General features: G+C 47.4%; 1 protein-coding gene across 3 annotated transcripts in view; it reads right to left on the bottom strand.

Annotated features, from left to right (window-relative positions):
• Nucleotides 1-26,829, bottom strand: part of ADCY8 (adenylate cyclase 8) — a 222,656-nt gene that overhangs the window by 114,351 nt on the left and 81,476 nt on the right. For all 3 annotated transcript variants that reach the window (XM_086695517.1, XM_086695518.1, XM_086695516.1), the window contains exons 3-5: nucleotides 24,575-24,705; nucleotides 12,023-12,134; nucleotides 6,010-6,137 (exon numbers count right to left, since the gene is read on the bottom strand). In XM_086695517.1, the coding sequence (XP_086551643.1) occupies nucleotides 6,010-6,137; nucleotides 12,023-12,134; nucleotides 24,575-24,705 (371 nt within the window). The remainder of the gene's footprint in view (nucleotides 1-6,009; nucleotides 6,138-12,022; nucleotides 12,135-24,574; nucleotides 24,706-26,829) is intronic.

Genomic DNA, 26,829 nt, shown 5'->3' with positions numbered 1-26,829 from the left:
GTGTATGGACGGTCTCTTGACCTGTGTGTTGAACCTTCGGCTGTTAATGGGAGGTTTCAGGCATCAGAAGCCATTGCAGAAGCCTGGAGGTGAGAGGCGGGGCATTAAGACGGTGAAGGCCAATGGCTTCGGAGTCAGAAGGTTCCAGATGGGTGTTCCTTGTTCTGCCACTGAATGGTTGTGTGATTTTGTGCAATTACACAAACACTGTAAGCTCTAGTTTCCTCTCTGGTAAAAGCAGAGGCCAACTTTCAGAGTTTCAATGAGCCAGGATGTACCTGTAGAACTATACTGGTTGGTAATGGCTGCCATCCATTCTGATTGGCTGCCCTGGACTATTCCGTACTGTGGTCACACGAGTTGTTCAGTATTTTGCCTACAACCCCTGCCTACCTCTTAGGATTGTTGTGAGGACTTAATGAGATCATGCATGTAAAACACTTATCTCAGTGCTTGGCAAGTAGCATCGTAGGTGGTCAATAAACCCTATGATCATTATTTTCCAAGAACAGAATAGAAAATGTAAGAAAGGAATAGGTTTCTATAACTTAACTGAGCCAAATTTTCCGGTGTCCAAACTCAGCCTTAACTGCAAGATTCTATTAAAAAATATGTGCCTGTTATTTGAGTTTTCAAAATCCATTTGAGTTTTCGAAAGAATACTCTGAGGTTGGATCTTACGATCCTCGTTTTGCAGCAGAGTCCCTGCAGGCTCTGAGAAGTCAAGTCACACTTGTCCACGGTCACACACCTAATAACAGGAAGGAGCAGAAACCAGATGAGGTCTGCTGACTGCAGGCCAAGGGCTCATCCCATACATACGCTCGACCCCTTGCCCGTAAGTCACCATTCATTCAGGGAACACCACCATGGTCGGCATGACCCAGCAACAAACTCTATCTTCAGTAAAGTGGAATCCCGTCCCAAATCCCTGGAGCACTGTCAACTGATAAATAAGTTCACTATTCTGATCCACGTCTGGTTTAATTTAAATGTTTACATCACGTATTGTCTCTTGCGGAGACGCTCAGGCTCTCCGGCTCGAATCGTATCGCTCTTCCCTTTCTGTTTCACAGCTACTGCTCCATTCTGGGCCCCGCATCTCTTCCCCCAGTTGCTGCAAAAAATCTCTCCCAACTAGTTTCCTTCGGCATCTGTCTTCTCTCATCTAGAGTCAACTGGAGGGGCGCCTGGGTGGCTCAGGTGGTTGAATGTCTGACTCTTGGTATCGGCTCAGGTCGTGATCTCACGGTTTGTGGGATCGAGCTCCGTGTCAGGCTCTGTGCTGACAGTACGGAGCATGCTTGGGATTGTCTCTTTCTCTCTCTCTCCCCTTCTCTCTCTCTGTTCCTCCCCACTCTCTCTCTCTCTCTCTCTCTCAAAATAAATAAACTTTAGAAGCAACCAGAGAGAGAATTACCCACGTCCATGGTTATCCTCCTTAGGCCCAGGCTGGAACAGGACGCCTCCCTTACTTTAAGTGTCAATGAATTCTCATCACCCGAGGGATAAAGCCACAGTTGTCTCGCAAGGTCACCAACTATCTGTGCACTGACTCCACTGTCTGGACTTAGAATTGTAGTGATCATCAAGGGCCTGCTTCAAATGCTGAAGACACACACACACACTTGCACAAATTCACACATGTGCACAAACACACGCCTGCACACGTGTACAGGCACGTATGTGCACGCGCGGGCATGCACACACACACACACATTACACGTGTGCACACACACATGCCAGACACACGTATACATAAACACCGCACTTCTATACATATACACGTGCACACACATTCACGCACACACAGGGCTTCTGCCATTCTTAACGGCTAGGAAAGCATATTCTTCACACCTTTGTTTCCAGGAAAACACCTCTATTTTTCCGTCAAAAAGACTAGAGTGGAGATACCTCTGGAAAAGACAAAAGGCAGGGGAGATGACTTTGGTCACGGTCGTTCTTCTGACTGCCTCGACCCTCGCTCACTTGGGAATCCTGCCTAGTGTTCTAACCAGCAGCAGCTGACCGTGTCCTCTCCTGGTTTGGGCACCTGTCCTCAGCAGTCTGGGATCGCAGGATGACCTCCATCCCGTATTTAGACTCATCTGTGAATAAGGTTCAGGGTCGTTTTGAGAGCTGGTTTGCCATTTGTGCAAAGGTTGTAACTCTCAACCAGCAAAGGAACTACTGGAGCTCTTGGGATCTACAGACCCAGGATCCAGATGCCATCTGGCCATCAGAGCACCGGCCCCTCACTGCGCACTCTGGGGACCACGGTGGGACCCCAACTCTTTGAGGAAATGCCAAAAAAGGCACAAGGAGAGACCTTGACAAGGTGGGGACAATACCTCCAAGAGGGATCGATCTCTGATGACAAATATAGGGGGCAGTCATCAAGTCTGGGAACACCATTCAATAAATGGCTTATTTTCATTACACAACAACATGCGTAGTATGATATTATGAATGCTTCCAGACCTTATGACTTCTAGTAAGTTCTCCAGTTGGACCAAGTGCCTTTGGGTCTGAAGAAAAAGTTGCATCTTGTGTAAATGATGGTTAAGATTGTGAACTTTTTGATAAAGTTATGGAAATGAGATTCTCTTCTACACACATTCAGAAATACTGCCTGCCCGTCCTTCCTCAGTCTGGCAACAGCAGACTGCAAGAGTGGAAGCTCTAGAAGTCTGAACCTACTGCAACTAAAGTTGCCTAATTCCAGTGTTCTTATTTATTCCCCTGCATCATGTTTTGTTGCTAACTGGAAGAATTAATTTTGGACCTCCAGTCACCTCTATTGTAATCAAGGAGTGTTTGAATATTAATAGACTCTGAGTTATGCAGTTTAAAAAATCCTACTGAACTGTCTTATTCTTAAAGAGTAAAAGTAGCCTTAATAAACTGATGAGAGAAAGCCCTCGAGTCATTTCAACGCATCCAAACCTGACATCTCACTGACCTAGTCCGGAACTCCAGAAAGGAGACCTTACACTGGACAAAATGGTCAGGAGGAATGAGGTCTTTTCCAGAGAGATAAATGACCATGTTGTAAGTACGTTAAGCATTTTGATGGTCGCTGTTCATTTCTTCTGCAAAACCCTCTCTGCAGCGTTTCTGCTGTTTACGCTCAAGATACAAACTCCCATGGAAAGTCTACGGATGAATAGATAGAGAAGATGTGGTATTGTATATACATGCACATGTACTTATACATATACGTAATGGAATATTACTCAGCCTTAAAAAGAGAAGGAAACCCTACCATTTGTATCAACAAGGATGAGTCTGGAGGGCATTACGCAACGTGAAATAAGCCAGACAGAGAAAGACAAATACTGTGTATGTGAATCTAAAACAAAAAAGCCACATGTATAGAAACAGAGTAGAAAGGTGGTTGCCAGGGCTGGGGGCGGGTGGGGGAAATGGGGTGATATTCGTCAAGGGACAGACTTGTAGTTATAAGAGGAATAAGCTCTGAGGACTTAACGTACAGCATGGTGACGACAGTGAATGATGCTGTAGTGTATGCCTGAAATTTGCCAGAAGGGTAGATCTCAAGTGGGCTCACCAAAAACATGAGAAAAAGACCACTAAGTGAGGCAATGGATGCTCACTAACTTGACTTCGTAATTATTCCACGACTTACACGTACATTAAAGCAGCACGCTCTGCACTTTAGACCCACGCAATTTTTTTTTTGTCCATGATTTCACCATAAAAAATAAAAGTAAATTAAAAAGAAAGTCTGTGGCACTTGCTGGGATGAGCACTGGGTGTTGTAGGTAAGTGATGACTCACCGAGTTCTCTTGCAATCATTATGGCACTGTGTCAACGACACAGCGGTGTGAACTACGTTAACATATGTTACGTCCTGTTAACGAACTTGGACTTAAATGAAAAATTAAATTAAGTCTAATTAAATTAACTTAAATTTTTAACTTAAAAAAAGGAAGCCTTTTTGTGATGTGGGTGATCAAAAATCACAGCTTTTCAGAACTGGCAGAGACTTCAGAGCTGGTCTGGCCCAATCTCCTCATTTCACAGACAGCAAATCCACGTTATCACCCTGGGTGATGACACCCACGGGTGAGAGAAAGGCACCCACGACACGTTGATCACTGTACTTCTAGGGATTAGCATGGTGGCACCCGACACGTGGCAGAGCCCCACAGATTCTTTGTTGACTGACCTACGGATTGGCTGGTAGAATAAACTTCACACACCTAACAAGTTGTAGAATGCACACAAAACATAGAGCCTTCGGGGTGTCCTGGGGCCTTCCTTGAAGCCAGCTAGAATATTACAATTCACCCTAGTTTTCAGGGCAAGACTCGCCAGTGTCCAAATTAATAGCCAAGAAGCACCTGCAGCCTTTTCCATCGACCAAAAGGGAACTTTGGGTTGGAACTTTTGGGCTCCTCTCTCCACAGGCCGTGGAGGAGACAACTTCTGAATTGCTATCAAAGAGGGGGCGTGTCCTGTCACTCTCCACCTGTCTACTTGGACTTGGGGATGGTGATGGTTGGATTTGCATCATACACCCCATAGCAAAGCACCACGTCACCTTGACTGGCCCTGCTCATGGGTTGGTCCCAGAGGTGGGAGCCTAGGGGTCAGCCAGCATATCTGCCCACCGGGAATGTGATCTATGGCCAAGTCTTGAAATGACCAGTGTCACATCAATGAAGGAAAATCATCTTTAGAGAAAGAGCTTCTGTCTTCTTCTTAATTAGAGGGCCACACAGCATTTCCTGATGTCAAGAGACCTCTTCCCTAAACCTGAATGAAGTCAGGGATCTATCAGCAGGTTGAAGGAGACCAGGCACACCGTGTTGGGCATGGTCAGGCTCTAGAAAGGGAGGCTCCAACTGCATAGATCCCTCCTGCCCACTCTGGGTTTGGTTCTGGGAGCCAGCAGTTGGGCTGAGCCTTCAGAGGAGAATATGTGTGGGGTTCAGGAGTTGTTCTCCTGCTGTTCTTTAATCCAGATGGACAAGGCCAATGGTCACAAACATGGCTGCTAGACCACACAACTGAGGCGTGAGTTCATGAAAGAATATTCTGGCCTGTTAATGGCAGGATTCTTCTTCCCTTGTAAGATGAAGGCATAAGCCACAGAGAAGACTTCAGCCCACGTACCTTCTTTACTGTCTCTGCTGTGGTTGGGAAAGGCTGTAATGCTTGGAGGCTCTGCAACCACATTTAGAAGCTCAAGGGGAGCTCTGGCAACACGGAGCATCTGTCCCAGAGCCACAGTCTAATTCCAATATCCTTGACCTCAATCCCTCCTGCCTTCTTGATTAAGCTTCTATTTACCAGATACACTGACCAAAGCCAAAAGCACCCATGAAACCAACCATGGCGGTGGCCCTACAATGATTTCCTGTTGGCCTCAGGCTAAAGTGCAACCCTTATCATGGCTGAGAAGGCCCTGTGGGCCCTGCCTGTTCTCAGTCTGCAGTCCATCTGTCCTGGCCCTCCCCTCCCTAGGCTTCACCAGCTGTCACTGCAGCATGTCCCAATTCCCCATATGTCCAGCTGTGCCCAAAACTCCTTCAGGGTCTAAAATCCGCTCACCTTTCAGAAAACAGCTTGGCTCTACTCTGGAAGGCGTTTTCCAGCACCCTGGCCCAAATGAGCTGCTCCTCCTCTGCTCCCCTTGACGCACCCTGGTTTGGATTCATCTCAGAACTTACTGTACCATCATGAGTAACCTTCCTGAAGTCAAGCACCATGCTCATCTTGGTCCTTGATGTATCCCCACAAGGACATTGGTAATGCAAATTTGCTGCACAAGTCATTGAAAGTGAGGTAGAAATAGAACATGATGAAGCTGGCAGGTTGATTGGTTCGTGGGGGAGAATTAACGGCCATGCAGGTTTCATGATGTAAGTCAAAGGGTGTCACCATTCAACACACGCATGATCTACCACAAAGGATAGATGGGGTGGTTCGTCTTTGTGCCCACTGAAGGCCTGGGAATTATGGAGGAGACCCCGGATTACCTGATGGTTTTGATCATGCTGAGGCCCATTTCAACGCAGCAGTGGGCGTGGTCCTGGCGGGGCTCTGGAAGCCCTGAAACACAGTAGTAACAGTCCCCCAGGATTTTAATGCGAAGGCAGTGATGCTCCTGGAAGGAACAGGGTGGAGAGGAGAGGACTGAGTCAGCAGACAGGCAAGTGCTCCTGAAAGTCTCCTGAAGGAGGGCAGTGGAGTCAAGTGGTCTTCACCCTGGGGGCAGAGCTTTGAAATGAGCTTCTATTATCTTGCTAAAATATTGGGGAAGGGGGCGCCTGGGTGGCGCAGTCGGTTAAGCGTCCGACTTCACCCAGGTCACGATCTCACGGTCTGTGAGTTTGAGCCCCGCGTCGGGCTCTGGGCTGATGGCTCAGAGCCTGGAGCCTGTTTCCGATTCTGTGTCTCCCTCTCTCTCTGCCCCTCCCCCATTCATGCTCTGTCTCTCTCTGTCCCAAAAATAAATAAAACATTGAAAAAAAAAAATTTAAAATATTGGGGAGGTACCCTAAATAAGGGTTTCAGGGGTTCAGCAGCGGAATGGAGTCATTCAAAAACACTGGATTTTGAGTCCAACAGATACAGGGCTATATCCCGGCTCTGTCACATACTAGCCTTCTGATGAACACTCATCATATGGGCAGGCCTGGCAAAGAATGGGCATGGTCAGTGTTCCTCTGTGAATCCTGCATCTCGATGTTTCCGTGCAAGACGAGTCTCTGAATGAACACGTTTCAGCAATCTTTAGCTCAATAATAAGCACTTAAAAGTATAAATCATTCAGCAATGCCTATTCTTTCAACTCTAGCACCTTAAGAAGAAGGGCTGACTATGTCCTACATATCCTCTTATTCATGTACTAATTCACAGGCTCGCTCACTGGAAAAAATGTCTATAGGGCATCATGGTAGGTCAAGCGTTGGCCCTGACACAAAGACGATGAATAACAACCCCTATGATGCAGTATAGACTAAACAGACACAACCCTTACAACAACCTTGTGAAGTAGGTATAATGCTTTTATTTCACAGGTGGTGAAGGTGACACAGTTGTTTGGTAGATTGACAAGTTGCCTCATCTATAAAATGGTAAACGAATGGGACTTCACCGTGTGACGGGGAGGATGGGTGATACGATGCAAGGCTTACTACAGGGTCCAGCAGAAAGGGGGCCTGTGTCTGTGATGAAGAGGTAGACTTCTGACCCAGGGTTCTCACATCATGGACAGATGACTTTCCTTTCTGTCTTCTCTAGATACATGGATGGGGCTGAATGACCTCTGACAATGCACCCCAGATCTGAAGTCGAAAAAATTTATGGGCTTTTTGGGTGAGAGGCTCTCCTTTGGAGACCGGGGTCCAAGGGCAGAGAAGGAGGGGCACAGACAGAAAGGGGCCCATCGAGACACCAGCAGCCCAGTGGATACCTTGGTTATCAACCTATACAGCACCACGTTGGCTTCCTGACCTGATCACAGATTCAGCCATTGTGTTTGGGTGACGAACGAAGGAAATCGCTCCCCCAGTAAAAACCCCAAATATCAGAGAGGGAAAAGAGGCTCAGAAATGGCTTTGGTGCTTCTCCGTCTGGATCAGACGGCCAGGGCTTTGCCAACCTTCCCAAGTGGGGCACAGCTGCGATCCTTAGAGCTCTGATGGCACGCACGGCCGTCCCAGTGTTATTTTTAGGAGCTTGCGGTTCCTGTCTTTGGCTGCTCTGATGCGGCTAATTTGGCAAGACAGTTTCTGGTGAGGTCTGATCAAGAAGGGAAGCTTACGACCTTCAGCTGTTTCTTCTAAGACCCCTAGTGGTATGTGTGGAACAGAACCAGAGAGCACTTGTTCTATGGGTCTTGGCATTTTCCAGATTTGTGGCATCCATGGGACAGTTCTAAGAAAAAGAGGACCTGGGGACTATTCTAGGGTTCAATTTTATATTTTGCCAGAGAATTATGAAAAATTCATCAACAAACAAAATAACAACCCAAGCACCATCCACGGTCCCCATGGCTTTATTTAAAAAAGGGCATTTTTAACACGAAAAAAGTAAAAATACATTCCTAAGAGACAGGAAAGTTTTTTGAACTAAATAAAATTATTATAAAAACTCACTACATTGCAGATAAATATAACATGGATGTATTTTATCTCATGGCCACAAATTTAACTTCCTGACATTTGTTGTCCAAGAGCATTTGAGAACCACTGATGGAATAAATCCCTCATTTGTTTTTTCAACAATTTTTTAAAAACTCTTTAGAGAGAAAGAGGGAGATAGAGCATGAGCAGGACAGAGGGAGAGAGAGAGAGAGAGAGAGAGAGAGAGAGAATCTTAAGCAGGCTTCACGTTCAGCATGAAGCCCAACACAGGGTTCAATTCCCTGCCCCTGGGATCATGACCGGAACTGAAATCAAGAGTCAGATGCTTTAACAGACTAAGCCATCCAAGCACCCTTAAATCCCTTATTTGGATTTTGCTGAGAACACTGAGACTGGAGGCTCAGGAAGTGATTTCAGCTAGCCACACTCTTTGAGGAAGAACCAGCTGTGGTGGTAGTCAGGAGCAATGGTAGTCAGGAGTTGTGATCATTGGCAGTGGAGGGAGGAGGGAAAGGGTAGAGCAAGGAAATACTTCGGTCTAAGAATCCAACATCCGCATTCTGGTCAAATTTACCAGCTGTCTGACGTTGGATAAATCACTGAAGCCACTGATAGGTGAGTTTCAATTCCCCATACAGGAAACGTGTCACAATAACCCATCTTGTTCTTGATACATAACAAAGTAAGAACGGCCATCAGTTAGCAACAGTAGCAGTGACCACAAACACCTGGAAACAGCCATCCGAGCGTTCAATGCTCTTTCTTCCTTTGAGTCTTATCATAATAACTCTGAGCACGGGAGGGCAGGGAGGATTTACATCTGTTTTTAAATATGAAAATTTCAGTATGATAGGAAATATGTGAAAATTTTCCTGTGCCACAGATCAGCTGGCCGAAAGTAATGATATGGCAACATTTCGTTGTTTTTAACGGCTAAAGTAATATTCCTTTGTGTATATACAGACCGCATCTTCTTTATGTATTCATCAGTGGATGGACATTTGGGCTGTTTCCATAGTTGGGCTATTGTAAATAATGCCTGCTATAAATACCAGGGCACATGTTTCCCTTTGAATGAGTATCTTTGTAGTTTTTGGATAAATGCCTAGTAGTACAATTGCTGGGTCACAGGGCATTTCTATGTTTAATCTTTTGAGGAAGCTCCATAATGTCTTCCCCAGTGGCTGCATCACTTTGTGTTCCTACTAACAGTGCGGGAGGGTTCCCCTTTCTCCACGTCCTCGCCAACACCTACTGCTTCTTGTGTTGTTGGTGTTAGCCATTCTGGCAGGTGTGAGGAGTATCTCCTCGTGGTTTTGATTTGTATTTCCCTGATGATGAGTGATGGTGAGCATCTCTCATGTGTCTGTTAGCCCTCTGGATGTCTTCTTTGGAGAAATGTCTATTTAATCTTCTGCTCATTTTTTAATTAGATGACTCGGCTCGGGGGTGTTGAGTTTGTGAAGTTCTTTGTATATTTTGGATACTAATCCTTTGTCAGAGATGTCATTTGTAAATATTTTCTCCCGTTCTGTAGGTTGCCTTTTAGGTTTGTTCGTTGTTTCCTTCGCTGTGCAGAAGCTTTTCATCTTGATGACCGATGAATGAATAAAGAAGATGCAGTGTATATATACACAAGGGAGTATTATTCAGCCATAAAGAATGAAGTCTTGCCATTTGCAGCAACATGGATGGAGCTGGAGAGTAGAATGCTAAGTGAAATAAGTCCGTCAAAGAAAGACAAATGCCATATAATTCCACTCACATGTGGAATTTAAGAAAACAAATGAGCAACGGAGGGAAAAAAGGAGAAAGACAAACCAAGAAATAGACTCAACTCAAGGGAACAAATGATAACTACCAGAGGGGAGAGGGGTGGCGGGGATGGGTGAAACAGGTGACGGGGATCACGAGGGCACTTGCGATGTGCACTGGGTGAAGTGTTGAATCGCTGTCGTGTATACCTGAAACGAATTTTACACTGTATGTGAACTAACTGGAATTTAAATAAAAACTTCAAAAACCAAACGTTACGGGCCGTAGGTGATAATTCACCGACTCTTAATCAGTGATTCTTCCATGAAAACAGAGGGAAAAGCATTTTGGAAACACTTACGTAGGGAAAGGAGGCAGTATTTACTGAGCACCTACTATGTGCCAGGCTACACGTTAAACGCGTAACATTTATGCCGGTGAGTCTCCACGACCACGTTTTGAGCCGTGCCATTTCCCCAGTGGCTTAAGGAAGCGAAGGTCATGAAGCAAGTGAGAGGCAGAATGGGAATTCACACTCAGGTCGATCTGACTTTTGTACGCCATGCTGTCTCTACAAAACTGAAGAAAACATAGCAGTGTCCAGGGTGGCAGATCTCCTGACAAAACTGTGTTTTGGAAGGAAACCGTGTAAAATGCTCTATTACCCTTCTGGTGCAGACACACACAATGTGGTGACTGTATTTGTGCCCAGGGTCCACTTTTCTTGTAAACAAAACGTGAGGCTTGCAGCCTCTTTGAAAAATTTGAGCCCCAAATAAATGGTGCGTGTGTGTGTGTGTGCGTGTGCGTGCGCGCGCGCGTGTGTGTATGAAATATAAATATATATGTACACGGAAAACAGATCTTATCTGTGAAGTTCATTTGCAAGCACATTTTTCTGATCAATTCCTGGGAGCTGTTACATGACTCGACAGTAATATCCACCTTCCCTGCCTTCCGCGCCTCGCGAATCGGTATACGATAAAATGTACTGTTTTGATATGGGGCACAGTGATGATGGCACATAGAGCAGCTACATCACTCTCAAAGCCACTGCACCTCATGTCTCTCTGTGCAACTCGTCTGTTCCGTCCACCTCTAGCTCCCGGCCACCACGCGTCTCTTTCCTGTCCCTATAATTTTGCCTTTTCTACGATGTCGTATAAACGCCTTTGTCCTGCCATCTGGGCTTTTGGGTCTAGCTTCTTTCACTTGGCATATTGCTTTGCAGGCTCCCCGATACTCCTGCGTGTCTCAGGGGTTGACTCCTTTTTGTTGCTGAACTGTATTCTATTGTATGTGTCTTCCCACTTTTAAGACTCGGTCCAAGAGTCACCTTCTCCAGAAAGTCTTCTCTGGCTCGGATGCAAGCACGAATGGCCCTCGTTGGAGGGAGGCAGCCTTAACTTCAGACACGCCGATGCTCTACAAATGAACTTCCACGGGATGCATTTACCTTTGGTTCTCTCAACAGCCCTGTGACATTGGCACTGATCTACACACTTGATGAGGAAGGAAATTAAGGTATTCCGGGGTGAACCCAAAGCCCACTCTTAAAATAGAGGGTGCGGATGACAGCCTTCCCCAACTTGGGTGGCTTCGGGACTGGGAACCTGTGTTTGGATAGCAAATGTCTATCTCCCTTAGCCTGTTCTCTCAAGCCAGCTAGAAAATAAAGGTAGTGTCCTGTCAGCTAGAAAGAAAGCTGTTGGATCAGGTCAAACAAAATGGGGGTCCAGCAGGCTCCTGGCTCCCAATAACAGTCATTTCAGATGGCTGGAGTTGGCTTGGGAAGCTGCAGGTGGCTATCCCTGCACGAACCAAACTGAAGGTGGCACTGGAGGGCACCTGGCCACACGCAGCGGGGACATGATGGGGAGCAGAAAACACATAAAAAGAGCTTTGGCTTCATTGTCGCTTCATCAGCTATCTCTCAACTGGGAAAGTCAATCTGACGCATCTCCCATTCAAGATCTGTAAGTAATTAACCCCGGTTCCCAGGAGGTGGGAGGGTCAGGAGTCCGAGCCGGGGAAGAGGACGCGGAAAAGGAGGTCCCCGTGATGAAGCCTGAGTCTTTCTCTCCCTAATTCCACGCACAGCCCCTCACTCCCACAGAGGACCAGGAGGGAATTAAATTCAACTCACGTGGGCCAGTCGATCAAATCTGGCAAAGAGCTCGTTGAGCATCCTGACCAGCTCCTGGGCAGACAAGGTTGTGGAGAGGTTGGTAAATCCTTTCACATCTGCGAAAAGAATACTAGACAACAGGGAAGGGATGGGGCAGGGAGAAAGCACGTTAATATTTTAATCCGTCCTGGAAGATGTCAACCCCACCCAAATAAATCTACCGTGGTCTGAGATTCTAGCTTTCTCCGCCGGGGAGTCAGGAGGAATGTGTCGGTATTTCCCAAACATCTCAGCAGAGGGAGTCCACCCCGGGGGTTCAGCAAGGGCAAGGGGACAACGGCCAGCCCTCCTTCCTGTGCAGGGCTGCGGCGAACAGCCCAGGAGGGGATTTGTTGCTAGGAACAGATCGATTTGTTGTGGAAAGCGAAACGAAGCTTTCTGGACTACCTCTCCATTTTCCCAACCAACAACACGGCAGCTGCCATGAGCACAGAGTGAAACGGGCACCCGGGAGAAAAGAACAAAAGGTCCCATCATCTCCAGCAAACCGAACATCGCAGGCAAGGAGAGGCAGGCAGTTTTCAAAAATTCTGAGAAGAGGTGGCCAGAGCCGGGAGACCTCAGGCGGAAGAATTAATTACCTAAAAACGCTCACATTGGGGCGCCGGGGTGGCGCAGTTGGTTAAGCGTCCGACTTCAGCCAGGTCAAGATCTCACGGTCCATGAGTTCGAGCCCCGCGTCGGATTCTGGGCTGATGGCTCAGAGCCTGGAGCCTGTTTCCGATTCTGTGTCTCCCTCTCTCTCTGCCCCTCCCCCATTCATGCTCTGTCTCTCTCTGTCCCAAAAATAGATAAACGTTGAAAAAAAAAAATTAAAAAAAAAAAAAACGCTCACATTTACTAAGGATTTAAGTGAGACGAGGTCTTCTCTCCGCGTGTGGTTTGGCATAAGGGGCGGGGAAAGGGAGGGAAGGGGGTAGTCCTTGAAAGCCTTCTGAAAGCAAGGCACTGTGGGAGCACTGCCTTGGTTCATCCATCCAGGCGCCCTGCAGGGACGGCATTATTCCCTCCATTAGGATGACAAGCAAACTGGGGCTCAGAGAGGCAAGGAGACTGGCCTCACAGTCCGCCCGGTAGCACGGGGCTGAGTGGGGACTGTCCACCTGCACTGTAGGGCCCTGTCCTCCCTCCGCGACTCATGCAAAAGCAGAGGCACCTCTACGTGGAGAAAGAGGAAGCCTTGTGCACCGCTGGTGGGAATGCAAACCGGTGCAGCCGCTGCGGAAAACAGGACGGGCTCCTCAAAAAATTACAAAGGGAATTAGCATACGATCCAGGGATTCCACTGCTGTGTACCTTCCAGAATAAGAAAACGCTAATTTGAAAAAATATACGGCCCCTTCTGCTATTGCAGCGTTCTTGACAATAGGCCAACTATGGAAGCAGCCCAAGTGTCCATCAATGAATGGTTGGATACAGAAGATGTGGCATAGAAAGGCAACGGAATATTATTCAGACTTTAAAAATAACGAAATCTCGGGGCGCCTGGGTGGCTCAGTCGGTTAAGCGTCCAATCGCGGCTCAGGTCATGATCTCACGGTTTGTGGGTTCGAGCCCCGCCTCGGGCTCTGTGCTGACGGCGCGGAGCCTGGAGCCTGTTTCAGATTCTGTGTCTCCCTCTTGCTCTCTGCCCCTCCCCTGCTCATGCTCTGTCTCTGTCTCTCTGTCTCTCTCTCAAAAATAATTAACATCAAAAATTCAAAAAAAATAATGAAATCTTGCCATCTGCAACAACATGAATAGACTAGAGAGTATTATGCTAAGTGATGTTAAGTCAGTCAGGGAAAGACAAATACTGTATGATTTTACTGCAACGAGGAGTGTAAGAAAACAAAAAATGGGCAAAGGGAAGAGAGAGAGGGAGAGAGACAGAGAGAGAGAGAGAGAGAGACACACAGAAACCAAAGAACAGACTCTTAATCATAGAAAACGAACTGCCGGTTACTGGAGGGGAGGTGGGTGGGGGATGGGTGAGATAGGGGTTGGGGATTAAGGGCACACTTATCATGATGGGCACTGAATAGTGTACAGTTGCTGAATCACTGTGTTGCACACCTGAAACTTACACAACACGGTCTGTTAACTATACTGGCATTAAAATTAAAAAAAAGAAAAAGAACTTGGGGCACCTGCGTGGTTCAGTTGGTCGAGCGTCTGATTGCAGCTCAGGTCGTGATCTTGACGTTCAAGATCACGAGTTCGAGTCCTGCATCAGGCTTGCCTCTGCCAGCACGCAGCTTGCCTCAGATCCTCTGTCTCCCTCTTTCTCTGCCCTCCCCCTCTCAAACTCTCTATCAAAAATAAATAAACATTACAAAAAAGAAAAAGAACGGAACAAAAGGGCAGAGGCACCTCTTAGATTTTATCATCTTTCAAGCTAGAATAGCATCTTAGCGGCCTGTCAAACTTTTGGGGGCGTTTCTTAAGTGGCCTAAAATAAGGGGCATCTTGCAATCACTGTAACTTAGTTTTAATGCAATAGGTTAATTAGCCAGAAAACATTGTGGAATGTTTGCTGACTTACATTGGTTACCCCCGGGATTCAGTGGTTCTTAAATCTTTCTCCATTACAAACGCTTTTAAGAATCTGATATAGGCTCTGGGGGCGCCTGGGTGGCTCAGTCGGTTGCATGTCCGACTTCAGCTCAGGTCGTGATCTCGTGGTTCATGGGTTCGAGCCCCACGTCGGGCTCTATGCTGACAGCTCAGAGCCTGGAGCCCGCTTCGGATTCTGTGTCTCCCTCTCTCTCTGCCCCTCCCCTGCTCGTGCTCTGTCTCTCTCAGTCTCTCAGAAATAAATAAATGTTTAAAAAAATTTAAAAAAAAAAGAATCTCATATAGGCTCTGAACTCCCTCTTCTAAAAGTGCCCAAGTAGTCACAATTTTGCACTTTATTTCGAGGACACCTTCCCTGAGTGCATTCATGGACTCATTTGGAATCCTCAGGCCCCAGTTCTAAAAAAACGACTAGCTGAATTAATTATTCAATGCCTTAATTATTTTAGCAACGATTGTTACATTTCCCATGTGTCTGGCTACACACGGTGCTAGGAAGTCGGACTGAGTGATAATAAAGATGCCATGTGTGTCCTCAAGATGCTCAGAGTCTAGGGGCGCCTGGGTGGCGCAGTCGGTTAAGCGTCCGACTTCAGCCAGGTCACGATCTCGCGGTCCGGGAGTTCGAGCCCCGCGTCAGGCTCTGGGCTGATGGCTCGGAGCCTGGAGCCTGTTTCCGATTCTGTGTCTCCCTCTCTCTCTGCCCCTCCCCCGTTCATGCTCTGTCTCTCTCTGTCCCAAAAATAAATAAAAAACGTTGAAAAAAAAAATTAAAAAAAAAAAAAAAAAAAAAAAGATGCTCAGAGTCTAGGGACCCTGGATGCCTGAGCCTGTGGCTACTACTGAACTCTAAGTAGACTGTTTTTTCCTATACTTACCTACTTAGGACAGAGCTCATTTTGTAACTTAGGTACAGGAAGATATTAACAACCATAGTAATAGCACAGAACAATGACAGCAATATACCGTAACAAGTTACGTGAATGCGGTCGCTCTCTTTCTCTCTCAGAACATCTTAGTGTCCTGTACCCCCTCCTCTTGTGAGGAGAGATGATAAAATGCCTACGTCACGTGATGAAGCAAGAGCAGTGATGCAGGTACAATGTCAGGACCGTTGACCATCTGACATTAAGTCAGCAGAGGAGCATCTACTTCCGGGCTCAGTTAACCGTGGCAAACGGAAACCGCAAGTAAGGGAGGGGACCTCTGTACTCTGATTTCCGGAAGGACACTCTGGGGGGTGACCAGTCACAGGGGAATCGGCAGTCTCCCAAGGCATCAGAGTTTCGGCCAAGTTTTGCAGGCCCATGGGACTTGCCGGAGGGTCAAGCATGCAGAAGGGTGGACGGTCTGAGCAGAGGAATCAGAGCACGTTGGGGTCGGCTTGAAGTGTGGCAAATGGACGGCAGCTCGGCAAGAATTCAGGGGCAGCTCGTCAGCAGGTGGCACTGAGCAATGAGGTCGGGAAAAGAAGAGGGGGAGAGACTGCGTCCGAGTGAGAGATGGCGGGCAGGGGAAGGCTGGCAACGGGCTGGTAAGCCAAGCTGAAGAGCACGGACTTTGTCCTGAAAGTGACAGAAAGCTAGTGAAGGGTTTTGAACCTGGGGACGACGCCTTGAGATCTGTAATGTATAAAGCCTGCTCTGGAACAATCACTGCACAGCCACTGTCCTGTATAGCGATCTGGTGGCACAGCATCGGCCAAGTGCACAGGACTGGAGTCTAGACAGATCAGAGTTCAGAGCCCAGCTCACCAGTTACGAATACCATGACCTTGGGTTATTAGGTCCCAAGCTTCTCTAAGCCTTTGATTTGTGAACTGGAGATAACTGGGTGGCAATTGCTTAGCACAGTGCCGTGTATACAGTAAGTGCTCCATAAGCGCGTTAGCTCTTTTTACTATTTTACAAAAATGGACTGTGATTGCATGATTGCTTTTGAGAGACAGTGAGGGAAGAGAGATAACAGAGGAGAAAGCGGGATCATTAATTAGATAGATCACTTGTTACTTGTAGCTAAAGGAATTCCTAATTGTTGACATAAATACCACGAGAGCACCAGCGATTTGCAGAGTACCTACTGTGGATTTTAAATACTGTCCCAAGTTCCACAGGTGTTCCTCACAAAGATCGATGAGGTAGGATTTATTTTGACCGTTTCCATTTGATAGATAAGGACACCGAGACCTGAGTAACCTGCCCAGACATGGAAAGCCAGGATTTGAACCAGGCAGCCTGGCTCTGAAATCTATACCTTTTTTTGTGTGTGTGTGAAGTTTATTTATTTATTTTGAGACAGAAAGGGAGAGAGAGAGGAGGGAAGGGGCAAAGAGACAGGGAGAGAGATAGAGCCCGGTGTGGGGCCTGAACCCACGAACCACGAGATCGTGACCTGAGCCGAAGTCGGACGCTTCACCGACTGAGCCACCAAGGGGCCCCTGGAATCTATGCTCTTTATCACTGTAGTATGCCACCTTCAAAGTAAGGACAGTCACTGCCACGGCAGGTGGAAACAGAAGGTACCATAGCCCATCTAGTCCAACCCACTCAACAGAGTCATTCACCCAAAACTATTAATATCTATGTCGAGAATGATCCATTCAATCATTCATTCATTCATCCATCCCGTCATTCATCCAACAGCGAAGTAACTGAATGCCTACTTGTGCCAGGCAGTGGAATGATGGTGGTGAGCAGAAAGAACCATCACAACCCTCATGGAGCATGCAGCCTACTGATAGAAGAAATGGATTTGCAGAGCTCAAAGGGCAAAACGGTTTCAGATGTGCTCAGCGATCCATTACCATCCAATCGCTGGTGGTTTTCTGAACACACTGTGCTTTATGCAACTGGGTCTGGACATGATGTACCTGCTCCCTGACATAGCTTCCCTCCCTGCTGCTGCCTATTAAACTCCTACTTGTCCTTCAAGAACCCACTCGTATGTTTAGATCCTGCTTTTTTAAAAGTTTATTTATTTATTTTGAGAGAGAGAGAGAATCCCAACCAGGCTCCCTGTTCAGGGTGGAGCCCGACACGGGGCTCGAACTCATGAACCATGAGATCACGATCTGAGCAGAAATCAAGAGGGGCGCCTGCGTGGCTCAGTCGGTCGAGCGTCCGACTTCGGCTCAGGTCATGATTTCGTGGTTCGTGAGTTTGAGCCCCGCGTCGGGCTCTGTGCTGACAGCTCGGAGCCTGGAGTCTGCTTCGGATTCTGTGTCTCCCTCTCTCTCTGCCCCTTCCCTGCTCATGCTCTGTCTCTCTCTGTCTCTCAAAAAAAAAAAAAAAAAAAAAAAAAAAAAAAAAAAAAAAGAATAAAGTTAAAAAAAATTTTTAAAAAGAAATCAAGAGGTGGATGCTTAACCGACTGAGCCACCCAGACGCCCTGTAGATCTTGTTCTATAGATCTTGCTTTTACAGAAAATTCTTTAAGCACAGCCAGTCATGTTTTTCCACCTCCCTCCCAGCCTGCGGTCCCCTCTGTCATGGTGCTTAACACTTGATAACACAGTCACTTAGGACGGAGTGTGCTCCATCTACTAACTAAAAAAACAGGAAGAAAGTCACTTCTGTGTCCCAACTGCCTAGCACACAGTAGCCTCATGACATGCTTCCTGAATTGAATCAAAACAGAAATCTTTAGAATTAAATCTTTTTTTTTTTTTTTTTCTCTCAGAGTGTGGTCATGGCCACCACTGACGTCTCCTGGGAATCTGGTTAGAAATTCAGAATTTCAGGTCCCACCCCCCGACCCACTGGATCGGACTCTGCTTTAAAAGGAGCCCCTAGTGATTCGTGTGCACACGCAGGATGGGGGAGCACCTGTTTAAGTCATGGTTGTGCAGTGACAGTCTGTTGTGTAGAAGACGAGAAGCAGAAACCAGGGTCCTGATCTTCCCTGCATTTGCTCATTCTGCTATCCCCAAGTGGTGAGCTCAAGGTCAGGTCCTTTTTATTTTTTTTAATGTTTTTATTTATTTTTGTGACACAGAGAGACAGAGCATGAGCAGGGGAGGCGCAGAGAGAGGGGGAGAGACAGAATCTCAAACAGGCTCCAGGCTCTGAGCTGTCTGCACAGAGCCCGACACGGGACTCGAATTCATGAACCGTGAGATCATGACCTGAGCCGAAGTCGTTTGCTTAACCGACTGAGCCACTCAGGCACCCCGGAGTATATTCATTTTAGAATGTACTGAAGAGGCCATGTTAATTTTCAAATCTAATTTGCTTAGATACGTTGTTTATTGGGCTAAAAGGAAGCGATGTTACCTAACAGCCACTCTGCAAATAGAGACCTCAAGAAAGCGTTAGCAAAGTTCAAAAGAATCGCTAGGAACGTGGGCTCTATGTAGACTCTTCTTCCTAACTGTGTGTCCTTGGGAAGCTTATTTAACCTCTCTGAGCTTCCATTTTCTTGATAATAAAGAAGAGATCACTGAAGCAATGATCTACCTACAAGTAGTAACTTTCGTTTATTTTTTTAAGTTTATTTATATATTTCGAGAGAGACAGCACTAGCAGGGGAGGGGCAGAGGGAGAGGGAGAGAGAGAATCCTAAGCAGGCTCTCCTCGCTGTCAGCATGGAGCCTGACATGGGGCTCGATCCCACGAACTGTGAGATCATGAGCAGAGCTGAAATCAAGACTAGGATGCTTCATCGACTGAGCCACCCAGGCAACCCTAGGTAACTTAAAAAATATATACGTATTTATCTTTGAGAAAGAGGGAGTAGGGGAGCTGCGGAGAGAGAGTGGGGGACAGAGGATCTGAAGTAGGCTCTGTGCTGACAGCAGAGAGCCCGACTCGGGGCTCGAACTCAGGAGCTGTGAGATCACCACCTGAGCTGAAGTTGGATGCTGAACCGACTGAGCCACACCTATGCGCCTCCCCCCCGCCCACCCCCTCCAGTTAACTTTTAAATCACAGCATTGTCTTCAATAAGTGGAGGGTATGCACCTCCTCGAGGAGATTCTGGGGAATCAGAGAGTATTTAATAGACTGCCACGCAGACAGGTCCTAAAAGCCAACAGGTTCTCTGGACGCATTCAATTGCGTTTTGCTTGTGCGTGAAACTCTGGTCTACGTGGTGCGTGTCGTGGCTGCACACGTGGATAGGGCCGGCTGGAAATAACAGCCAACCCAGAAATTGGGGAGGCTGAGTAAGCCTGTAAAATTGAGGGTCTTCCGATCCCTGATGAAGGTTCACTGAACTGTCTACCGTAACACGGGGAAAGGCAAAGACAAATTTGTCTCCTGAGTAGATCCGAACAAGTCGGACGCTTAACCGACTTAACATAGCAAATATGCCAGTGCGCACGGGGTGGGGCTGGGCAAGAGGAAGGTGAAGGAAGCTTTGGGAGAGAAGCTAACTGTCCACCACATCCACGTTCCCCTATCGCTAGGAAAGGCCGCCGAGCCCCAGACTGTGTTCTCCTCTTGTGTCTGCGTGGGGCCACGCGATCAGTCTCATCAATCGAATCTACCCTTCTCCCTCCGAGAGCTGAGTACCGAAAACGCCGAGGCCCAGGGGAAGGCCTTTGTCCCCGAGTCACCCACTGACCAGGAGTGTGAGCAGTGAGCACACAGTATTACCCTAACTAACGTAAGTGTCTTAAATATACGGGAGAAAATAAGAGAAATAAAAGGAATTGGGCACCAAGTGGCTGGGTGTAGCTCCAGAGGGATGCTGCTGGAATCTCAGATGCACAGGGCTGAAATCAACAGGAGAATCCAAAGTTTCTGTCCATTTCAAACAGTTCAGTTTTTGGAAACTGAGGTCCCCAAAGATGAAATGATGCACCCAAAGTCTAGCAGGGGATGTGGCTCAGAGAATGCATTCTGGAATGAGAAGCCTAGTCCCCTGGCTCTCAGTCCCCTGAGCACGGTAAGGGCACCTCTTACCATAACCTATACCGACCTATTCGCGTCTACACACGCGACAGGAGACAAAGGATTGTATGGAACACGATCAAGGATTAGACATTTACAGCGGACCGTTTTCAGGGAAGGGTCACCAAACAACCACAGCAGTAAAAGCAACAGAGAAGAAAGAATGAGCAGAGGTGGGTTGCCCTGAAGAGCCAGACGGGATTGGGAATAATTTAGAAAATGCTCCCCACACCGCAGCAGGTGCTCTGGGTGCTGGGGAACAGGGCAGAGCAGGCTGTACTTTTCTCATCTCTGATCTTATTTTAGTCTCCAGCAGCCCTGCAGCGGGCCGGAGGGATCCCTCCTTCTCTCCCAGAGTTCACCTTCCCAATTCCAAGGGGAGGCTCTGGGCATCCCCCACCCCCGGCCTCCGTGAGGGCAGGAGAGCCCCCAGTGTGCCAGCAGGCGTCCGCAGACTCTTCTGTTAGAAGCAGCTCCTTTGCCTGGGGCTGAGGCTACTGAGAAGCACAGGGAAGCAAACCCAATTCTAATTTGGTGCCGTGTATACTTTTGCAAGAGGGTCTCCAGTGCAAGAAGTCAGTTTAATGATTTAAAATAAATGGGTTAGGGGAGCCTGGGTGGCTCAGTCGGTTAAGCATCTGACTTCGGTGCAGGTCATGATCTCAGGTCCGTGAGTTCGAGCCCCGCATCAGGCTCTGCGCTGACAGCTCAGAGCCCGGAGCCTGCTTCAGATTCTGTGTCTCCTTCTCTCTGCCTCTCCCCTGCTCATGTTCTGTCTCACTCTCTCTCTCTCTCTCTCAAAAATAAATAAAGATTAAACAAAATTTAAAAAAAATAAATAGGTGGAGTGGGGAGGGCAGAAGTCACCTTAGCTGTTCCCGACTAAGGGAAGCACTGAAAACTGATCGGTGCAGAAAAGAACGCCAAGTACATCGTTCACTGAGCTTACGGCTCCTGAATAAGTTGGTGTGGCTGTGCAGGCTTGTTTATTTTTCTCCTTTTTTTCTTTACTTTACAAAAAGTAATTGTCTCCTTCCCCCGCCCCCTGCCTTCTTCATAGTGACAGGCACTTGCATAATATTCTTTTCCTATTTTTAGATGTATATATATCATATAACATATATTATCATATTCTATGACATATATCATATACATAATGATAACCAATGATCAGTATCAAATAATATAATAATCACATACACATGATATATATGTTACATATTATATACACATACAGATATAGATAGACAGATCTCACTGTTCAGCCTTCACTTGTACGAATCCTTTGGCTGGGGATTCCTTTCTTTGATATTTTTCACTAAGCTGGCTCAATTTCAAATCAGGTAAATAAGAATCATGTCTTTTAGGAAGGTTTCTCTTATCACCCCCAAACCCTTCCCCTCCCCCTAGCTCTTCCTCTTTATATGATCCATTAACAGCCTTTACTTACTTTAAAAATAGAATCCTACACTGTATTATAATTATAGGCACCTCCCTGAACCTGTTGTCCACAACTGGCATCGATGAGTTCTCATCATCGACGGGACCAATCTGTACATCTGGGGAGTATCTTTTATGGGAGCTGCTATTTGACAAAAGGCTGCTTTGCAGACCCAGGCACCTACACCAGTGGAGCTCTAGTCTTGGACAAAATCCTGAGAATGACCTCTACTGAGATGCCCGCTGTGTTGGAATCATGATCGCTGTTGGACTTCCTTTCAAATTTTTTTTTAATCTTTATTTTTGAGAGAGAGAGAGAGAGAGAGGGAGTAGGGGAGGGGCAGAGAGAGAGGGAGACACAGAACCTGAAGCAGGCTCCAGGCTCTGAGCTGTCAGCACAGAGCCCAACGTGGGGCTTGAACTCACGCACCTGAGATCATGACCTGAGCCGAAGTCGGACGCTTAACCGACTGAGCCACCCAGGCGCCCCTGTTGGACTTCTTTTCAAATGCGTGTCCCAGCATGCCAGGTGAATGCCCGGAGATGCTGGTTAGAAGGAAAAGCTGTTCCTCCCTCAGACCAAGGTCAGGACGAAAGGAGCTAAGAGGGTACATTGGTCACTCTTAGAGCTGTTTAGCGTATAGAATTTTCCCCTATGTTTGGGTATGTTTGCCCTCTGATATTTAGTGGGAGGGAGGTATAATTCTATTGTACAAGATGCCCATGTCAGGTATCTGCTTTCCAGACACTTCTGGTGAGTGTCTGAGTTAAGCCAATCAGACACATCTGCCCCAGGCTCTAACTTGCAATGCAAAGAGGGAGGGGGAACGGGGAGTGGGGGCAGGGCAAAGGCCACCACATCCAGATCCTGGGGGCTGCAGGAGGATTCCAAGAGGTGGCAGCTGTGTTGGGGAGGGTGAGGGAGTTGGTAGCACAAGCAGTGGGTTCTTCAGGGACAGTGGAGGCAGCATCCTCACTGGCCTAGTGCTCTGCTGTGATTCTGGCTCTGCTCTGGCTTCGCTCTGCCTCATTTGCTGAGCCTGCCTCTCCATCCTTCCCCAATTATTCTATGAGCCACTAGGCAGCCTTTTAACAGACTTGGATCTGTTGGTTTTGCTTATAATTAGGACATATGTCTAAAACCATCTACAGATGCCTAATGCTCTACTGTATGCTTACCTCTCTTCTACGCCTTGTATATAACTTCACTCACGTTATGTACATAAACCCCTGCAAGGTGGCTATTAAAATGCCCATTTTATAGAGAACGGTCCTGAGATTCAAGTATGTAAATTGCCCAAAGTTTTACACAAGAAGAAGTAGAACTGGATGGATGGATGGATGGATGGATGGATGGATGAAGGGATGGATGAAGGGATGGATGGGGGAAGGATGGGTGGGTGCAAGGGTGGGTAGATGGATGGGTGGGCAAGTGGATGGACGGACGGATGGATGGATAGGTGAATGGATGGGTGGATGGAAGGATGAAGGGATGGATGGGAGGAAGGGTGGATGGGTGCAAGGGTGGGTAGATGGATGGGTGGGCAAGTGGATGGATGATGGATGGATGGATAGGTGAACGGATGGGTGGATGGATGGATAGTTGGGTAAGTGGATGGATGGATGGATGGATGGATGGATGGATGGATGGGTAGGTGAGTGGATGGGTGGATGGATGGATAGTTGGGTAAGTGGATGGATGGATGGATGGATGGATGGATGGATGGATGGATAGGTGAATGGATGAGTGGATGGGTGGATGGTTGGGTAAGTAGGTGGGTGGATGGATGGATGGATGGATGGACGAAGGGATGGATGGGTGGAAGGGTGGGTGGGTGCAAGGGTGGGTAGATGGATGGGTGGGCAAGTGGATGGACGGACGGATGGATGGATAGGTGAATGGATGGGTGGATGGAAGGATGAAGGGATGGATGGGAGGAAGGGTGGATGGGTGCAAGGGTGGGTAGATGGATGGGTGGGCAAGTGGATGGATGATGGATGGATGGATAGGTGAACGGATGGGTGGATGGATGGATAGTTGGGTAAGTGGATGGATGGATGGATGGATGGATGGGTGAATGGGTGAGTGGATGGGTAGATGGTTGGGTAAGCAGGTAGGTGGATGGATGGATGGATGGATGGATAGTTGAATGGATGGGTAGATGGATGGATGGATGGATGGATGGATGGATGGATAGGTGAATGGATGGGTGGATGGATGGATGGTTGGCCACAAATATGTTTGCAAAAAAAAAACAACTGAGCTGTAATCCATTTTACATTGTTTTAAAAAACCTTATAAGAAGGAGACCAATGTGATCACCCCTGAAGTCTCTAGGTTGCATTTGGAATTCTTTTTTCAATCATAATGTAAAAGGCTTTTGCTTTTCCACTCGAAATGTAAAGGCAGGCAAGCCGACATCATTGTATTTCTCTGACATTCTTCTCGAGCCTCAATTTGGAAATGAACTCTATGGTGAATAATCACTGGTTAATGAATTAATCAGCAAAATGAAGAAAGGCACTGGCATTCAGCCAGACAGAAGTCATGGCAGTCTGACGAGAGCAGCCAGTCACACACAGATCAAGTGCAGAGCAGGGGTCAGGGCGCTGTCTTTCTCACCTGACATTCTCATAGCGGTGGATGTAGATCCGATGGAATTGGTGCTGCAGGTGCTCGTCTTCAACATTGGTCATGTCATTGATCATTTCCAGGACGACAAACCGGGGAAGCACAGACAGCACGAGCCGCTCCTGGAACACAACAAAGCAAAGGAGACAGATAGTCTCGTTAGGCCGCCCAGCAAGTCTGAGATGGGTGCGTGCACCACGTAGAAGTCGTGGGGCTCTTGGCTGACCTTCTGGAGGAATTGCTAACTGCACACCATCCTTGAACATGACAAGTATCTACTGAGCACGTGTTATTTGCTAGGCACTGTGCAGGATGTTGGGTAGACAGTGGTGATCAAAGGAGTGTGGAGCTTATAGGTATCCGATAATTAAACATCACCCACTCAAATGCACCCACACACATTCACAAAATGCGGCGAGTGCCATGCGAGAACAGGTCATGGCCACAGAGCGTGGCGGTTGATGACACGATTCAAATCAGGTTAGGAAGGACCTTTTGGAGGACCTGATACTTAAACTGAAATCTGAAAGATTGGAATGAGCCAGCCCTGTGTAGTGCAACAAGAAGAAAGGTCCAGGGAGAGGAAACAGTGGGTGTAAATGTTAAAAAAAAAAAAAAAAAAAAAGCAATGGTGTGGCTGGAGGGTGGTGACAGAGGGGTGGGGTGACAGATGATCAGGTTGCAGGGGTAGCCACGTCTCCCATGCTTGTGTAAGACGTTGTGGCACTTAATTCCATCTACAACTGGAGGCCACTGTGGATTTACATATTAAAAGATCACCCTGGTTGTGGTTCGGAAAACGAAATGTGACGAGGGTGCCCAGGGTAGAGGCAGAGAGACCAGTTGGGGAAGCTGCTCAGTGGTCCAGGTGAGAGGTGACGCTGAGACCAGACCTCGATGCCTGGCAGCCGCGATGGGAGGGGCAAAAGAGGGTGTGACCACGGGGAGGGCCAGGCTCCGAGTCTCCCTGATGGGGACAACGTGCTATGATTAATGAAATGGGGGACAAAACCAGGGTTAGGAGGTACTACCTCTTTATCAAGAGGAGAGAAACGAGACACACACGGCCTGAAAGCAGGGACCTAACGCTTGACAGAAGAATGTTCTTCTGTTGCAATCAACATGGTAGATAAAAAAAAAAAAAAAAACAACCGATTCACCGGCCACAAGAACCAAATCCTAAAAAGACGTGTGCTGTGGGGACCAGGCAGGGATCTGGCTTCTTTGCTCTACAGTTTGCTGCGATGTGGAGCTGAGCTTAAGACAGGTGAATGCCCAACACCGAAGTTTCTCGTATCTTTATAGTTATTTATGGCTCTTAAGGATTTTCACCATCCATTTGCAAAACGCCAACACTAAGCAGGGACAAATTATCACTGGCCTTGCATGGACGGAGTCCAGGAGAGATTAAATTACTCGCATGGCCTGCACAGTGACCAAGTGGCAGTGGAGGTGGGAAAGCCCTGGGTTTTGAGGGTGACTGGAGTCTGGACCTTGTCTTCATTGCCGATAGTCACGTAGCATTCGGCGAGCTCTACGTTCTCTGTGCTTTAGTTCCCTAATTTGGCAAACAGCAATAAAATCATCTACTTCCCAGGGTCGCTGCGAAAATTCAATGAAATAAAACATGAAATGGGCCTGGCATGAATCCTCTCTCTCCCCTCTGCTCTACTTAACTCGGCTCCCACACAAGGGGCTTTATTAGTGAAGGGCCCACAGAGTTTCATACGATGAGGCTTCTCCTCTCTTGAAGGCTGTCTCACAGTGGGACTGAGAAGCATGTTTATTGCAAACGCCCCTGCACCATATCCATGTTGTGCTCATTAGTGCTTTTTGCCAACTTCCTAGGTACCCGTGGCCTTGCTCGCGCATCGCTGCTGGACGGGAGTAGGTGCTAATCATGGCTTTGCGGGGCACTCAGTGCCTGAACATAGTAGGCACTCAATAAATACTTCCTAAACAAATGGTGAACACACAGAGGGCAGAGATTGTGCCCAGATCATGACTGGACCCCCTGCCCTGGCCAGCACAGTCCATGCACAGGATGATTATTTGCTAGACAGACTTTTTTTTTTCTTTTTGAGAGAGAGAGAGAAAGAAAGAGAGAGAGAGTATGCACAAGAAGGTAAGAGGGACAGAGAGAAAGAGAGAGAGAATCCTCAGCAGGCTCTACGCTCAGGGCAGAGTCCAATGTGGGACTCAATCCCATGATTCTGGAATCATGACCTGATGATCATGGCCAACTG

This window comes from Puma concolor, chromosome F2 (genome assembly GCF_028749965.1).
Source record: "Puma concolor isolate L17-30 chromosome F2, mPumCon1.1.hap2, whole genome shotgun sequence".
Classification (NCBI taxonomy): Eukaryota; Metazoa; Chordata; class Mammalia; order Carnivora; family Felidae; genus Puma; species Puma concolor.
Note: the sequence above shows the minus strand (reverse complement) of the source record. Positions and strands in the feature narration are given on the sequence as shown.